Here is a 16,172-nt window from a genome sequence, read left to right on the forward strand (position 1 = left end):
GTCCCTGATACACCCCACAATTGCAGTATCGTCAGAGAACTTATATAAACTGAAAGATGAATTTGTGTCATGTGAAGCAATACTCACTATTTCAGTCTCAGAAATCACAATGAGTGCAAGTTTCTATTTCTCCATCAAGGGTGGACACATCCTTTATCCATTGAATGACAAAAGTGCAAGGGAGGTAGCCTGGGTGCCAGCCGAATTTAGCCCCACCCACAACATTTGAGGTTCTGCCTAAAATCTGAGTATGACGCGTCAAAAGCTACAAGGGAGGCCTAATCAAATTATTATCTGGTTGAACAAAATTCTCTTCAGTTTCAGCCAAACCTACGTTTTGGCTGAAACCTGGAATTTTTTATTTTCTGGTTGCTAATCACACTATTTTAACATGTTTTGAGAGGGACAGGCCCATCTTTTTTCTGACGCACCTCACGTTACCCCATGCATTAAACCTATGTCACTGCTTGAATAAATGAAAAACATAGCCTACTGAACATGGGCATCGTCATAGTTCACGATGACAATGAAAACGTTTAGCCTACTTGGTTTCTGACAGAAATTACGTTTTGTGCTAACATATTGTAGAAACACAACCACGGCCTTTATTTGGTGAACGGAGGTGCAAATCATCTCCTTTACTTTCTTTGGTTATTATAGTCTCGATTCACTTTAACCACAAAACGTTTGGCCGTCGTCACATTTACAAATATGCAATTTACCTTCGCTATCAGTGATACTTTTTGCTACGATGTGGCTATGTTTGCCACATTATTTCCAAGAGGCCTTTAGACGGGCTAATTTCTGACTTCACTAGACTATAATTGCATTTGTTTATGTTGTAAGACGTGAAGAAATGAAGGACATCGGCAATAGCCAGGCTACTATATAGAAATACTTTGAGTCGGATCTGCTCCACCTTTCCACCAAGTTTTGCGGAAATTGTGCCCGTGTTTTTTTGCGATATTGTTGACAGAAACTATTTGTGTGGTGCAACCTGTTAAATATTAGTAGGCTAGTACATAAACTCCAACGTGGCAATTTAGGTTGAAACTAAACTATGGCACTTACGTTCAGCTTATGTACTAATGTAATGAATTGTAATGTAGCCTAACTTGTTCAATGGGCTGAGGTGCAGTGGCTGCAGGACTAAAGCAAGCGAGAGATGCAAGAATGGAGAACAGCTCATGTGCTTGCTAGAGATTAGGCCTACATTTTTTTTAAAGGGCCAGTAGAAATGACCTCGCGGGCCGCCAATTGAAGAGCCCTGGCCTAGTTGATCCAACAAAAAGCATCAATTGCTTTGTAGGCTAATAGGGCAATAATTTATCACAATAACAACGCGTTTATTCCATATAGCCTATTATTTATATCACAAATAGTCTTCTTTATCATGCTATTAAGAATGTGTTTGGATGTTGTTGGAATGGTTGCATTATAAACACATAACGTTAGGCTCCTGTCTCGACGGCCTATAATCCCAGTTCACGCTCCCGGCTAAACAACTGAAAGCTTGGTGAATTGAGTTTCACGAGGACATTGCTGGGACAGTCTTGCCCATAGACTGTATATAGAACTATATCTATGGTCTTGCCTATTAGACCAATATTTACAGGCCATGTTGGGCTACTTTTCTATCCAAACAGGCGAACTGTGGTTTATATTGCTGGAGATATAGCTGTAAGGTGTTTCGTAGTAGTTGTTTTTTTTAACGTTTTACAATAAGGCTACTGAACCGAAAGCCATTTTCATTGCACGTCTTGCACCACCGGCTTCACCGTATCGGTACGGTAGCGCCTACTGTGACATCACGGTCGCTTCCTGCTTTATATCTTCCTGAAGTAGATGCTGGTAGCTACGGAAAGCCATGGATTAGGGTCTATGTTTATGTTCCTTTGAATTTGATTAAGGTTGGCTTGTTTCCAGGAGACTGAATATACGTGAACGACAGAAAGATAAAATCAGTAAGTGCATTGGTTAATATAAAATACACATCCCTAAAAGAACTGTAACGTTATAACCTCGAGTGAATATAGATAGCTAGCGACCAAGTCAGCGTTAGCTATCTAGCTAAACTCGCTCCCAGCGGATAGCTGGAGTGCTAACGTTAGCTAAGAAGCGAGTAGGCTATCTGGTCAGACAAAAGGGTTTGGCCCAGCTAGCTTCATCATTAAGGATTCGAGAAAGTCAGAGTCTTTACACACTGTTCACAATCAGTTGAAATAGTAGGTAATTAGGTTTTATTATTCGGGTTATTGATGCCTTTGTAAACGTTTTACAAATATCACGCAATATTACTAGCCTGTGAAATCGGTGTAGCTGAAGGTGGCTAGCACTAACCTAATAGACTAGCCGGTTTTAATCACAAGCTAGCCAGCGACCTGATATAGTAGCAAGCTAAAGCTGAGTAATTAGCCCTATGCGCCTAGTCGGGCTACGTTTAGTAGTTTATTCCACACAGAGCAATTTTTGATGGTCAGAGATATAGTTTCCTAGTAAAGTGAAAGCAAGAAGTATCTAATCCTGGCCAAACTCGCTGGCAACGTGTTCCAAATTCAGGCAGTTTTCACGATAACATTGGAACTGAAAAGAGAAACGTCAGTAACGTTAAAGGTAGCAGGCATATCTGCTGAACAAATTTAGCCACCGACCGCAAACATTAACAACAGGAACACTCATATAACACATTCAAAGCCTGTTAATATGCATGGCTATGGCTACGATAAACTGTAGACGGGGCTCGGTTGCCCATCTAGTGTAGTGATATGTTGGACTGTTGGCTAACTTTAATCCGCTTTAAGCGAGATTCCCTGTGGGCGCTCATTAAAATTATGAACAACTACTACAAGCAATAGCCTACAAGTTGCTATCAGTCAAGTCCATTTGGTATTTGTGTTTATTTGACTTGGTGCAGTAACACCATGCACACTTGTAGGTAAATGCTATGGTTAGTGCTATCTGTGAATATCAAATCCTCATCACATGAAGAGGAAAATATATTTAATTCTCATCTCTTCTTTTGTGCAGCAAACGGATGGAGAATGATGCCAGAGGGAGTGCAGTTTGACCCATTGGTTGGCTCTGTCACCATGTACCAGCCCAGAACCTGATGCCCATGCTCGCCACATTTGTTGCCATGGATGCAGAGGACTACCTGCTCCCAGAAGACTCTCTGGACAGCCCAGAATATGGCACTCCCAGCTCTCCTCTGGCGTCCTCCATGGAGGTAAGGCAACCATTGGGTGGATGTCACAAACTGAGGGTTCGTCTGTCTGTGTGTCTCTGTCTGTCTGTCCTGTCAGACTCCAGACTTTGTAAATCTCAGAGATACAATTTCTGAATAGCAGGCAACTTAGAACTAATGCTGATGTGATGTGAAACAGGCATGGGCATGGACTAATTAGATCATCTGTGCACTATGCTAACTCTATTCTTGGGGCAGTGTGTCTGACAAAGACTTATGTTCATATAACTTTACTTTCCTTTATAAACACCCCCCTTTGTGGAGTGAACATAATGAGCCCTCAGCACGGCCTGCATGTCTGTCTGTATCTTCTCTATGCCTCTTTTCATCCCTCTGTTCATCTTGTATGCCCTGCAGATACTCTTCATCCATTGTGTGAACAGCTGTGGTAATGACATGTTAGCCTATGGTTCCTTACCTTGGGTTTAACTAAGGGGAAACTTGCCACCTATCTTGCAACTTACGTGCACAAATGGGTATTTTGATGTATATTGCACTCTTACTTATCACTTATTTTTGGCTGCAGGGGCTAAGAGTTTTGTGTTGAAATATTCATTCATTATGAATGAATGTAATACAATAGGGGAATACAAGTATTGTGTGATTAAGTGAAAATAAGCATGTGTGGGCTTTATATAATCGTGGTTGGATCATTGTCCAAGTGACCATTCACTTTAACAGGGTGCACAAAGTCAAGGTAATTGGTGTTGCTGTATGCCTGGTTTTGCACCAGTACCAGGTGTTTATGTACACATTGGGCAATGTCTTGTGCATTTATATTTTTTCTCATTTTGTTTTTGTAACTTGTTAATTCCCTCTTTTTCAGAGTCCAATATTTCCCTCAAACTCTTGGGGATTGTCCCAGCAGACTGCATATAGTCAGCAGTTCCCTATGCAATCTGAGAGGTGAGTTCTTGCCTGTTGTCTATGGGAATTCTACCCACTTCGGCTTCAGATAAGTTAAGGAATCATGATTCACTTTGTATGAGTTTAACGTATGGTGCTGGTGTGTACTTCTTACATGACATCTGCAATGACATTGTCTGTGTCGTGGAGGTACCTGTTGCCATCTGATAATGCTTACTTTCAGTTTGTACTTGTGTGTGTGTGTGTGTGTGTGTGTGTGTGTGTGTGAGCGAGAGATAAGATCTAGGGAAGCTTCACATGGCTTACTCCCAGGGATATGGTGTGTTTGTGTGTATATATACCGGTAAATCATTTTACTTGTTTTAACATAATTGACCTGAAAACTAGAAAAATGTTTTCCACATCATTTGCGAAACATGGCATCTCCACACCAGATATAAATGAAGAATGGTTTCTTACCTTGTTGCAAGTAGCTTGGTTTCAGTATGCTTGGGTTCCTTACCCAGGACCACTCCTGACTCCGTAGTCTCTCCCACCCCTGGGCTCCCTACAGAGATGTGTCTCTCAAAGGAAAAATAAAACTCATGGTAACTCTGTTACCATGGGAGCTGAACCTTGCCATGGCTGAAACCGACTTTACATCTCTACCTATACATTTTGTCCTGTGATCAAATGAGCTGTGACCTTTATCCAGTTGGAAATCTGGTGAAAATGATGTATGAATGTTACATGCATTGTGAACAACTAGCATTGTTACCATTGCTATCATTTGCTTTCAATCAGGGTTTATCACCTTCATATCCACAAGCTTCAAAAGTCTGAATATATGGGCCTTTTGAAAACAAAATGGATAATTCAAATAGGGTTTTCAAGTATAGGTATACTTATCATCTGCTTGTTGTTGTCGGTGGTGGTGGGGTATTTGGTGAATTTTAATTTAGTTTGAAGAACCCCGAAGGAGGTCCCTGGCTATAACAATAGCAGACTCAATATCCAGTCATATGGATCACCTTGGTGGTCGCTTAGTCCAAAATCTCAGACATTTCACTCTCTGCACATGACACTGAAACAAAGCAGACTATATTGCTACATATTTTTATGAAAATGGCATCAGTATTATACAGTATCATATCACCTTAGTTTCTTTAGTATCATAGTAGATGGAAACCTTAAAGCAGTCAGTTGCATTTTGATGCTGCCATCTAAAAGAACTTCTCACCCAGTAACTTCTCACCTAGTAAACAATACCTGGTCTTGTCTGTATATGTTTACCAGGCAGTACAGCTCAACCTCTTCAACTGTGACGCCAATGGATGTGTTCAACTCGGCACCCTTCCATGATGATTTTGACCTGACCAGGAATGATTTTCCTCAGGTAAGACTTGGAAGATAAGAAGGAAATATTGCTTAATTTGGGGTGGGGTGCTGTGCCTTTACACAATATTGGTGCATTTGAAGTAAACTTAACACTATTGTTTTCTTTCCAGTAGCACGCACTGAACAATAAAATGTTGATCACAAACCCTTTTTAGGCTTATGTGTAGGTTTTGTAAAACCTAAGTGTTGTATTATAGTTCAGTGTTTCCCACAGAATTGGATTCAATTTGTGGCGGTAGCTGACTTGGACAACGGGGGGGGTGGGGGGGTATTATGATCGTCTTGGTAGTGTAGGTCTAATTGAGTGCCTGTCACTTTAAGACGTTCGTGAGTAACACAGTTAAAAGGTTGCTGATGTGTGGATACAATTCATAACGTTTTCTACATAGTTAAAATAAAGGTTCGTACTTCTCCTTGGGACTTTTGAATTTTGGAAAACACTTTTCCATTTACATCGGGATTTTGCAAACATTCAGTGTCAGAGTCAATAAAATGAGCCCTTCAATGAAATTGACAAGCAGCTGTAAGTAGGCTAAGCATGCTAAATTCGACATCCAAACAGTATTCTAATGTTAGCTTTGAGATACTGCTTGATTGCATAACTTAACTGAAGTTTAGTCTCTTTATTGAGCCTACTATGTTGTGATAAGACCTTAGCAGAGTTAACTTCAATGCAGCAGTTTTGAACAAATTTGCGCAGTATGGTCACGATGCTAAGCGGATTTAATAGCAATTTAGCCAGACGTCTTCTATGCAATGCTTATGTGGCAACAACAATCCTTCAACAATCGTGAATATTTTGTTAAATGCACATGCAGAGGAGGGGCAGCAGGCTACGAGAGAGAGCGGGGCGGGGCAAGGAAAGGCTGCGTGCGTAAAAAGCGCAGCTCAATGGCAATGCAAAGATTTGATCTTATATTTAATTTAAATTAAATTAAACATAGAATATTAATCTGTGGCGGCCGATTTTGATTTTGTGGCGCCCCGCCACAGATTAGTCAATGTATGGGAAACACTGTAGTTTGTCTGGCAGGAGTGGAAATAGTAAATCGTTATATACCACCAGCCACTTACATCTTTTACCTGGTGCTAATTTCCACCCTGTTTTCTAGCACGGAAATCAATTATTGTTGTTCATTATGTATTCATTTTGCCATTAAGTGATTGGAAATGAGTGCGTTTGGAGAGGGCCTCCACTTTAAGACTAGTAATTTATTTTAATAAGTTTAGTAAATTAGTAGTTGACGCGTAATTATTTGATAAATTATTTGTTCCTGCTCCTGATAGATGTTTCTTCTCACCTAAATTTCACGTGTGTCTGTGTCAGTGTCGGCTGTAACTTAGTTCAGGTCCTAGTGAGTGGATGTTGAAAATGTCATTGTGTTTTTTTTTTCTATCATAACCCACTGCACTGTAAGGTCCTGTGCTTTGTGAAAGTCCATCTTTGAGTGAGGGATATAGGGGTCTCTGTATGATCTAGTGTACTAACATGATGACCACTGCTCAGCTTATCCCATGTAGGACGTGAGTGTCTTGCAAAGTGTCATCAATGAACCTAATCTAACCTAAGCCTAACCTGTGCTTTCCGGTGTTTGAAAGTGAACACTGTTCACTGCCATCATTTAAAGCAATTTTCTGATTCTTGTTCTGCAAGTCAGAACTTTGAATTATGAGCCTATGGAAGGGGTATCATGGAGTCTGATGCCTGCTTACGCCATCCTATATTATTTTTAACCCCTTTTTTGAAAACACACGCACCCCGTACCCTGTGAATGATTCTTTGTGTAAGTGTGTTTTGTTTCCTGTGTGAGGAGGAAGTGGGAGGATTCCCTGTGGGCAGCTCTGGGGTCGCTGTCTTGAGGCTGAGGGAGTGAGCGAGCGAGCGCTCACGCCGAGGCCCCTCAGGAAACACTGGGTCATTCTTTGTGTCACAAACACACTGGCAGGATCTGTCTCTGCTGCTGTGCAGAGTCTGTCCTCGCTCGCTCGCTCACTCCCTCCTCACTCACTCCTCACTTCTCCTCCAGATTGCAACAGTCTGGTCTTTTTCCCTTTTCTCAAGGCGTTTGTTCACTTTGTCCTGAATTGGTAGCTGCGTTTGTGAATTTCATAAGTACAGCATGTCCTTCCCTGGAGTGTCTGGGCTTTGTGAGCTGCATGTTTGAAACGGTCAGTTGAGGACCTGCTGCCAGATCCACCTCTTGCAGTGGGTGGTGACAGACCGTACTCACTGACTGTCTTTATAATGTTGCGGATGCAGCGTTGCCTTGGTCCACTCTCTTGCTTTAGGCTGTGGGATTAGGTCTCACTGGGCATTCCAGTGGCCAAACCTCCTGTCTTTGCGAGCCAACCAAATAGATGGGACGTTATCCAGTATGATAAAGTGCTGCTACTCTGATCAGTTAAACAAAAACATCTCAGGGTTTCAGACATAAATGATTCAGAATGTGCACTATAGCATGAGGCGCCCTTGACTGGTATGGCCTGTACTGCTGCTATGCAGTGTGGTGGCCAGGCCATTCGAATGGCAATTTCAAATGCCTACTTTGAAAAAGGACAGTAAACGCTGCAGTGTATTCCATAGAGATGGAGGCATTAAATGTAGCCAGTCTCTTGGTGGCAGTGCTGCAAATGGGAGATTAGAGTGTGTAGCTAATGTGAAATGGTTCTCAGGTTTCTGCGATTCTAAATGCATCATGTTCTCTGGGGAGGGCATTAGAATGTTTGGGTTTGTAGTTTTTTTTTAGGGCAAGCTTGATGTCAGAGCTGTAGAGACGTCAAGCCCTTATCTCGTCCAAGCAGACCCATCTAATGCCTTATTCAATCATGGCGGCTACAGCACAGGATAAGCCCAGACTAGAGTTTCCCCTCCTCCTTGCTCGGGGTTATGCGGCATAACCAATACTGCACAAAAAAAAAAAAAAAAATAAATAAAAGCAATAGGCTTCCACAGATAAATTAATGGAATGTCCTAGTCTATAATATATTATAATTTGTATGTTTTAGCTCATTGACTTGCCTGTACCTTTTCATTTATGACTACTTGCTTGTAACTCTTAATTTATGTGGTTATTTCCTTTTGTTTAGGGTGGGTGGGGGAGATGGCCATTTTGTTTCTTTCAGCTGCACTAGCTGCATGCTAAATCCTTCCTTTAAGACCATGGGTTTGTGTTGATGACCTGGGTGAAACTGAAGCTTTCAGGGAGCCCTTGGAGCTCAGATGTAATCTGTAGTAGCTGTGGAAAATGGCATGCCGTCTACAAAGCCTGGCATGGTGAAGGAATGTGGTCTTGGAGGTCTGTACCTGAATATGAAGACGACTCCACGCATAGATGTCAGTCTGTGCGTGTTATCCTCCGCCAGTTTAGGAGAACAAGGGCTTAGAAGGAGGTCTGTGTCTGGCATTTTGCATTTAATACTACCTCTAGGCTGCTGCTTCCAAGTGTCGAGAGAAGGCTTAGAAGGTTGTCCTCCATGTTGTTTGGCCTGTGACCCTGTCTGTGTGTTTGTGGTAATTGTTGCCATCACGTCACCTCTCGAGCTATGCTGGTGGTTAATTGTGAAGTAATTACTGGCCTTCAGTATCTGACCTTTGTGTTCTAGTGGGGCTTTTCGACCACACTCATAACTACAGTAGCTGAGTTAAATGTGAGCTCCTGTCGCGCTCCCTCATGACTTGCTTCCCATGCAGATCAGTATGGGAACATATCAGTTTTCCAAGTAAGATGGAATTGAGTGATAAAGTGGCTGTGCAGACTTGTAAAGACCATCTTGGCCGGAAGCCACGTTTGAAGTAATACACTTAACTCACTCCGTCTATGTCTGTTTGTCTGTCTCTCTTTCTCTCTCCCCCCTCCTGCTCCCCAACACACATGCACTCTCGCATACACACACACACACACACACACACACACACACACACTTCATATAGTAATACATTGAGAATCATGGGATTGAATGGTCTGGTCTTATTTGCAGCCATCATCTACAGCTATTATGCAATTACAGTAATGCTATGAAGCCTTGTACAGTCATAGTAGGGACATATGCCTCTGGTGAACTAAATTGCCCCCAATCATCATTATTTACACACTATTATTGAGCTGCCTAGTAGCCAGACATACAGCACCTGTGTTCTGTTATCTCCAGTATAATATGCCGCTTCTGCTTCAGAATAAGTGAGATTGTATGCAGATGACAAATGTTCAACGATGGTTGAATTTTAGATCAACTTCTGCTCTCATCTCTCTCTCTCTCTCTCAGGAACTCATTGATGAACTCTCCAACAACTCCTTGTTCTCCTCTCCACGTGACTCGCTGTCAGACTATGGCGCAGACAGCTTGCCACACACCTCCACTGCCATGGTGGCCTGGGGCAACATCAACACGTCTGGCATTAGCCAGAGAGAGGTAACACACACACACACACACACACACACATATATATAGATAGGGGGGAGAAAATATTGATTTGGCAGTATATCATATCTTCTTTATGCAATATGTTATTGAAACGCTGCTGCCAAATATCCTCCACCATCAGTGATTTGAGTCACTACATTTATCCTTTTGGTGGCACTTATCAAATGAATGAGGGTAATCCTCTGCACATTGTTGATGGGATAGACATTAGGCAAAGAAGGAACTCAAATTCAGAGGAATAACTCTTTACACAGATATGGTGATGTATCATAGATGAATCGTTTTGCAATGTATTGCAGTGTTTCCCCTAGAAATTTTTCCAGCAGCGGTGCTATTACTTGGGGGGGGTTGTTGCGCATTTTTTTTATTTTTTTTATATCATACCTTCGTGTTTCTTTTGTGGACATTTTCAGCTTTCTTTTACATTATTGGTTAAAAATGATAGAAGAAAAATGAAATGACACAACCCAGAAAAAGATTATTTACAATTTATTTAAATTTGTCTTAATGGCAAAGGCCACACCCAATCTGCGAGCACTTAATTTTTCTGGGCTTTTCAAAGAACATCTCTAATGCTCTTTGGTAATTGAATTGAATTGTTGGGGGGCCATTAATGCTGACACGCATGCACGTAGCCAGATGCTCTCCTTGTAGTCTATTTCTCAGTCCCAAAACAACAAACCCACGTATAAAAAAGTAAATACTCACTTTTCTTCTACATCACTCCCACAGTTACCATACAACTCACTCACAATTAACTCGAAAAAGACCTAGGCTACTTGATTGAAGTGCGACCGTTCGTCTCACCGTCAAGAGAACGCTGAAGTTATGAGAACACGTCTTTCTGATAAGAGAATGTAGGCTCCTATGTCTAATGCCGCAAACGTAGAAAAGGTCTGTTTGTGATAGCCTATTATAGCTAAGTGGACAGAATTTAGGCTATACGTATATGCCAACATATGCTCATATTTCCTTTAACTATCAGAAAGTTTAAACAGGCCTAGACTGTGTTCGCCTAGCTTTCCCATGCAAACATTACATATAGCCCTACGCTAACGTTACAAGTCTGGGCTACAATTAACGTTAAGACCATACACCTTGTAGCACATTGGTTTACTCTATTGCATTACTTACGTTTTAATAATTTGTCGTTGAATGTTGATGGAGGCTCATCTTTGGGAAATCAGCTCTCTGGATAAAATTGTCAGCCGGAGCAAGAGTTCTCAGAGTTGACGACACCGGACGTAAATCCAATCAGCAGAAAGAACCGCATCACAACAGTAGGCTAAATCGCAACAAACTTTTTCCCCCCCATGTTAAATAAATTTCGGTAATCATGAATTGGTTTCTTTTATTTGATGTAGGCTAGGAGAGGAGGATGCATGTTTCACATTAGTGTCAATGTGTCAAAGCAGGCTTTGGATCAGAGGAATTGCTCAAGCTTAACATATGGCATAGGCTACAAGCGAATTCACGGCATACAAACAGCTTCGTGATGAAATATAACTAATATCATTTTTTATTGTCACCAGGCCTATAAGTAGGCTATTTATTGTGTAACCTACAAGTGAACGATGACACCATAGGCTACACTGTGGCGGAGCAAGACCCCATCAGTCGGATAGCTAAACAATGTAACCATGTTCAGAACGTAGGCTAGCCATATGGGCTGCAGAGTTGTCTTTGGGCTTGTAATCACCTGACACATCATGCCGCATATATGTCCTGAATAATGAGAGGCTAAGTGCGGATTTGATGCACTTAACTTACTCAAGACTTTCAGAAAACAATTTCGAGATGACGTTGGCCGTTGTGCTTTTACAGTGTGTTAAGTGAATCTCGTGATATTATGTTGCAGCGGCGCTGAAAATCCAGCGGCGGCGCTGCGCCGCTGTTAAATACACTGTAGGGGAAACACTGTATTGAGTATTGCCGAATCAATGTATTGTGGTGATATTATTGTGGGCAAAATACCATGACCGTATATAGATTAGTGAGTTACTCTGTGATGCCCACCCCATACTGTCTATATTTATTCCATTAGTGACATTGACGTAGATCTAGTTATTCTCGTTTTGGTGACAATGTTGTGTTGTGTGCTTTTGAATGGAGCAAATAGACTTCATCATCTTTGTCATCTACATGTAGATATATGTCAGTATCCAGTTGTTTGTTGACATCATTCATTCCACCATCGGCAGAGCCTGAGCAGAACTCATGACTTGAGTAGTCTGGACGACCTGTCAGCCATCATCAACACACCACCACTGGGAGGATTCCAGGTAGCCCCGGGTCTACCTCGTAGCCCTCCTCCTTTGTACATGATCAGCCTCATCCACCCATCCATCCCTTGTTCTCCTCCTGTGTGCTGCTCCGCTCATGTACCCTTTCATGCACATACTCTGTTCATGTTCATTTGCATCAGTGCGCTCCCATGACTAATGGAGTGGTGTCAGTTATGTCAGGGGGAGTCCAGGGCAGGTGAGTTGTGATGGCCACATAAGCTGATTTTTCTTTCTTTCTTTCTTTCTTTCTTTCTCTCTCTAGCCCTCTGCTCCAGTTCCACCACCTGCAGAGGAAGAGGAGGAGGCCGATGAAGAGGAAACAGAGGAGCTGGGCCATGTGGACACATACGCTGAATACAAACCATCCAAATGTAAGGGCTGCTCTTTAAAGCTGTCTTATGCCTGGTTTCCACTCAACTTTTGAGTTCAAATTTTCTACAGGAAATCCTGAATGGAATTGCTACAAAATTCATATAGAATCTTGTCAAATAAGAATATGATTCAGTTCCAGTTCAGTGATGTCAGTTCCAGGGGCTGTCACACCACAGGATTGAAGGCACTGGCTGCCATACCATAGGCCCTTAGTTTATGGGTCTCATCTGTCAGTTTATGGTGTTATGTATTTTTGCAGTTCAAAGCCACTTTAACTGACTTCAATTTAGGTGGAGTTTTGGTAATGATCAACTTCTCGTTTCTTCTCCACGGATAGCCACCATTGGCATTTCCCACCCGGACTTTGTTGTGGAGACCAACACCCTGTCCAGCGTGCCCCCACCCGACGTCACCTACACCCTCTCCATCCCCGCGAGCGCCATCAACACTGGCATGCTGTCTGCCCTGCAGTTGGAGGCCATCATCTACGCCTGCCAGGTACAGCCCCTCACTGCTGCCAGGTCTGCATGCTAATGGCAATGACTGTTTGAATGACTGACACGGTACAGAATGTGTCAGCAGGACCCGATGTGAGAGAGAAGAATCCAGAATACGGAGAGATTAAAGATGTGGTCTGCGGTTGGGTTTCGCACAAGGTTCTTAATATCTGAGCTCAACAGCCAATCCAATTACACGCCTCCCTTCTGTGATCCTGAATCATTCCTGCATTTTCACTGCTCGTTTTCACCACTGACTGGGCGTACTTGCAGTGGCTCTTAGCATGTCAAGTCTCAACTAAACCCTTCTTTGAATCATAAACTGTACCTTTTAATAACAGTGTATCAGTAGTTGTAGACTGTTCAGTGTGAATACTTTGCAACTATAAATTGTATGTGTGTTTGTGTTTGTAATACAGCAACACGAGGTGATTCTACAGAATGGACAGCGAGCGGGCTTCCTGATTGGAGATGGGGCAGGAGTGGGAAAAGGCAGAACCGTGGCCGGCATCATCTTGGAGAACTACCTGAAGGGCCGCAAGAAATCCCTCTGGTGAGGAGACTGTTCTCTTACGTATATCTTGGAGACCCTGCTGTGTGTGTGTGTCTGTCTGTCTGTCTGTCTGTCTGTGTGTGTGTGTATCTTGAGTCATTTGGATAGCCTAAATGTATCCTTGTTTCTCTGCACTGCCCATGGTTTGATGCTAATGGGGAAATGTTTTTTTTTTTTTTTGGTCATTGTGGTTTACAGGTTCAGTGTTTCCAATGACCTGAAGTATGATGCGGAGAGAGATCTCAAAGACATTGATGCGTCCAGTTTACCCGTTCATGCTTTAAATAAGGTTTTTACTCCTCTTCCACACTCAACTATGTCCACTGTCTGCTCAGAATGAATGCTTGTGGAGATTCTCTCCTCTGACTGTGCTCTGTCCTCCACAGATAAAGTATGGAGACACAGCTACCTCAGAGGGGGTGCTGTTCGCCACATACTCTGCTCTGATTGGTGAGAGTCAGGCAGGCGGGCAGCACCGCACCAGACTCAAGCAGATCCTGGACTGGTGCAAACCCAACTTCGATGGAGTTGTATCCTCTTTCATCTGTCCCCATAACACAGGACACTACTTCTATAACACTGAATGCTTTTTAAACCTAAATGGGCTTAAACCATCCAGGAGGGATGTATCATGTATCACTGTTTAGATTTGTCATTATCATTTGTAAATCAGTGGATGAATTGCTAACAAACAATGGTTACACTTGACAGGGTCGACATAAGAGTGACATGACACTGTCATGAACGTGTCATAAACAAATCATAAACGTTGACATAACGCTTCTGTTATTAAGTGACATTCGGTTCTTGTCATAAGTTATGGTTAGACTTTAGAGGTTAGGGTTAGGTTTCATGCGTCATGACAGTGTCATGTGTTCACGACAGTGTCATGTCATTCTTATGTCGATACTGTCAATTAAAGTGTTACCCAAACAATAGGGCAATTGGAGTGTTTTGTTGCTTGATAGCGCTTGATGCCTGCCAGGTTATGTTCCACTTGTCCAGAGTGTGATGGGTCCTTGACTAGCTGCTTCAGATTGTTTTTGATGAATGCCACAAAGCCAAAAATGCAACATCCACTAAAATGGGCAAGGCTGTACTGGACCTCCAGAGCAAGCTGCCCAAGGCGAGGGTGGTGTACGCCAGTGCCACAGGTGGGTCATCCTCAGGGCAAGGGCTCCAGATCAGCTCCGCTCCTGCTGTCTTCATACATGCCACACAGAGACAGGGCAAGGGCTCCAGATCAGCTCCGCTCCTGCTGTCTTCATACATGCCACACAGAGACAGAGCTGGACTCCAGTCAAATGAGGGAATCCCTTTTGCATGCAGTTGAGTGGAGCACCAGAGTTGTCACAGCTACTTGTTTTCTGGCTCCTTATAGCCCCTGTTCTCCCTGTTCCCCTAGGTGCCTCTGAGCCAAAGAACATGATCTACATGAGCCGTCTAGGGATCTGGGGGGAGGGCACGCCCTTCAAGACCTTCGAAGACTTTCTGCATGCCATCGAGAAAAGGTCAGCTCATGCCTCAGAGCTGCATGTCCTGCTGGGGACGGTTTCCATCACAGATTACCTTTTCCCTGCATGATGTTGCTGTTATGAATGGGTTAAAGCCAGGCACTGAAAGCCACCACTGTGAAGTGTGTTTCCGGTTTTAGTGTGTCTCTAAACTGGAGTGCTTTGGAAGAAATGAGCTGAAATGTTAATCCTGAAACTTTTATTCTCCAGCCCAGGTTTTCACACTCCATGAAGAGTCAATGCATGCCATCACAGTAACTCCATAGAAACTCTGCTTCGTACTGACATCTTTTCTCAGTGTGTGATTTAATGTAGTCCACAGAGTATCAGTGTACTGTAATTATATCCTTCTGTCTAACTGTGACGACATGCCTCACAGCTAACATAGTTACATTAGTTTTGACAAGAAGAAATGTGTAAGAAAAACGGCCGACTAAATGAAACCTCGCCTGACAGGAAGAACCGGATATGTCTTTAAAGCCTTTATCATGGCTCGCCATGCGTGGTCGTTTGCTGTCACACACACCTCCTGCACAGTCCAGGTTAGTTTAACCGTGACCTTGTTTACTTTTTTGCCAGGGGTGTGGGAGCCATGGAGATAGTTGCCATGGACATGAAGGTCAGCGGCATGTACATAGCGCGGCAGCTGAGCTTTGCGGGTGTGTCGTTCCGCATCGAGGAGATCGCCCTGGACAGCGAGTTCAAGCTGATGTACAACAAAGCAGCCAGACTGGTGAGGGCACGTTCTGTTAACCGAACGCAGGGACTGGGTGTATGTGTGACTGGTGGATGGGTGGTGGAGGTAGGTATTCCTCATGGTCCCTGTGACCAGCTGTGACTCAATCAGTATCCCCCTCAATTGCCCCCGGGCCTGTCTTTGTTGCACTGTGTTGGTCTGTAGCCTGGTCTCTCTAGTGATTCAGCTCTTTGGCTGAAAAAGACCAGATTATTTGATTTGGAATCTGTATTTTTCTATTGGACTATTTCAGTGTTTTTGTGCAATCTGTTTTGTGCTTGATTGATGCCGTTTAACGGCCACCT

General features: G+C 43.0%; 1 protein-coding gene across 6 annotated transcripts in view; it reads left to right on the forward strand.

Annotated features, from left to right (window-relative positions):
• The first annotated feature begins 3 nt into the window (after positions 1–3).
• Positions 4–16,172, forward strand: part of LOC121707300 (protein strawberry notch homolog 2-like) — a 33,527-nt gene continuing 17,358 nt past the window's right edge. For 2 of the 6 annotated variants that reach the window (XR_006031296.1, XM_042089770.1), the window contains exons 1-14: positions 4–1,964; positions 3,028–3,226; positions 4,071–4,150; positions 5,387–5,486; positions 9,752–9,898; positions 12,112–12,192; positions 12,458–12,566; positions 12,905–13,065; positions 13,484–13,617; positions 13,816–13,906; positions 14,004–14,147; positions 14,654–14,771; positions 15,023–15,128; positions 15,711–15,864. Coding sequence is in view for 5 of the 6 variants with exons in the window: in XM_042089770.1 (XP_041945704.1) it covers positions 3,110–3,226; positions 4,071–4,150; positions 5,387–5,486; positions 9,752–9,898; positions 12,112–12,192; positions 12,458–12,566; positions 12,905–13,065; positions 13,484–13,617; positions 13,816–13,906; positions 14,004–14,147; positions 14,654–14,771; positions 15,023–15,128; positions 15,711–15,864 (1,542 nt within the window). In the remaining variant the exon portion in view is untranslated. Of the gene's footprint in view, positions 1,965–2,004; positions 2,226–3,027; positions 3,227–3,601; positions 3,721–4,070; positions 4,151–5,386; positions 5,487–8,609; positions 8,785–9,751; positions 9,899–12,111; positions 12,193–12,457; positions 12,567–12,904; positions 13,066–13,483; positions 13,618–13,815; positions 13,907–14,003; positions 14,148–14,653; positions 14,772–15,022; positions 15,129–15,710; positions 15,865–16,172 lie in introns of those variants that run through there. The other 4 variants (XM_042089779.1, XM_042089787.1, XM_042089793.1 and 1 more) reach the window with 4 other exon arrangements.

This window comes from Alosa sapidissima, chromosome 1 (genome assembly GCF_018492685.1).
Source record: "Alosa sapidissima isolate fAloSap1 chromosome 1, fAloSap1.pri, whole genome shotgun sequence".
Classification (NCBI taxonomy): Eukaryota; Metazoa; Chordata; class Actinopteri; order Clupeiformes; family Clupeidae; genus Alosa; species Alosa sapidissima.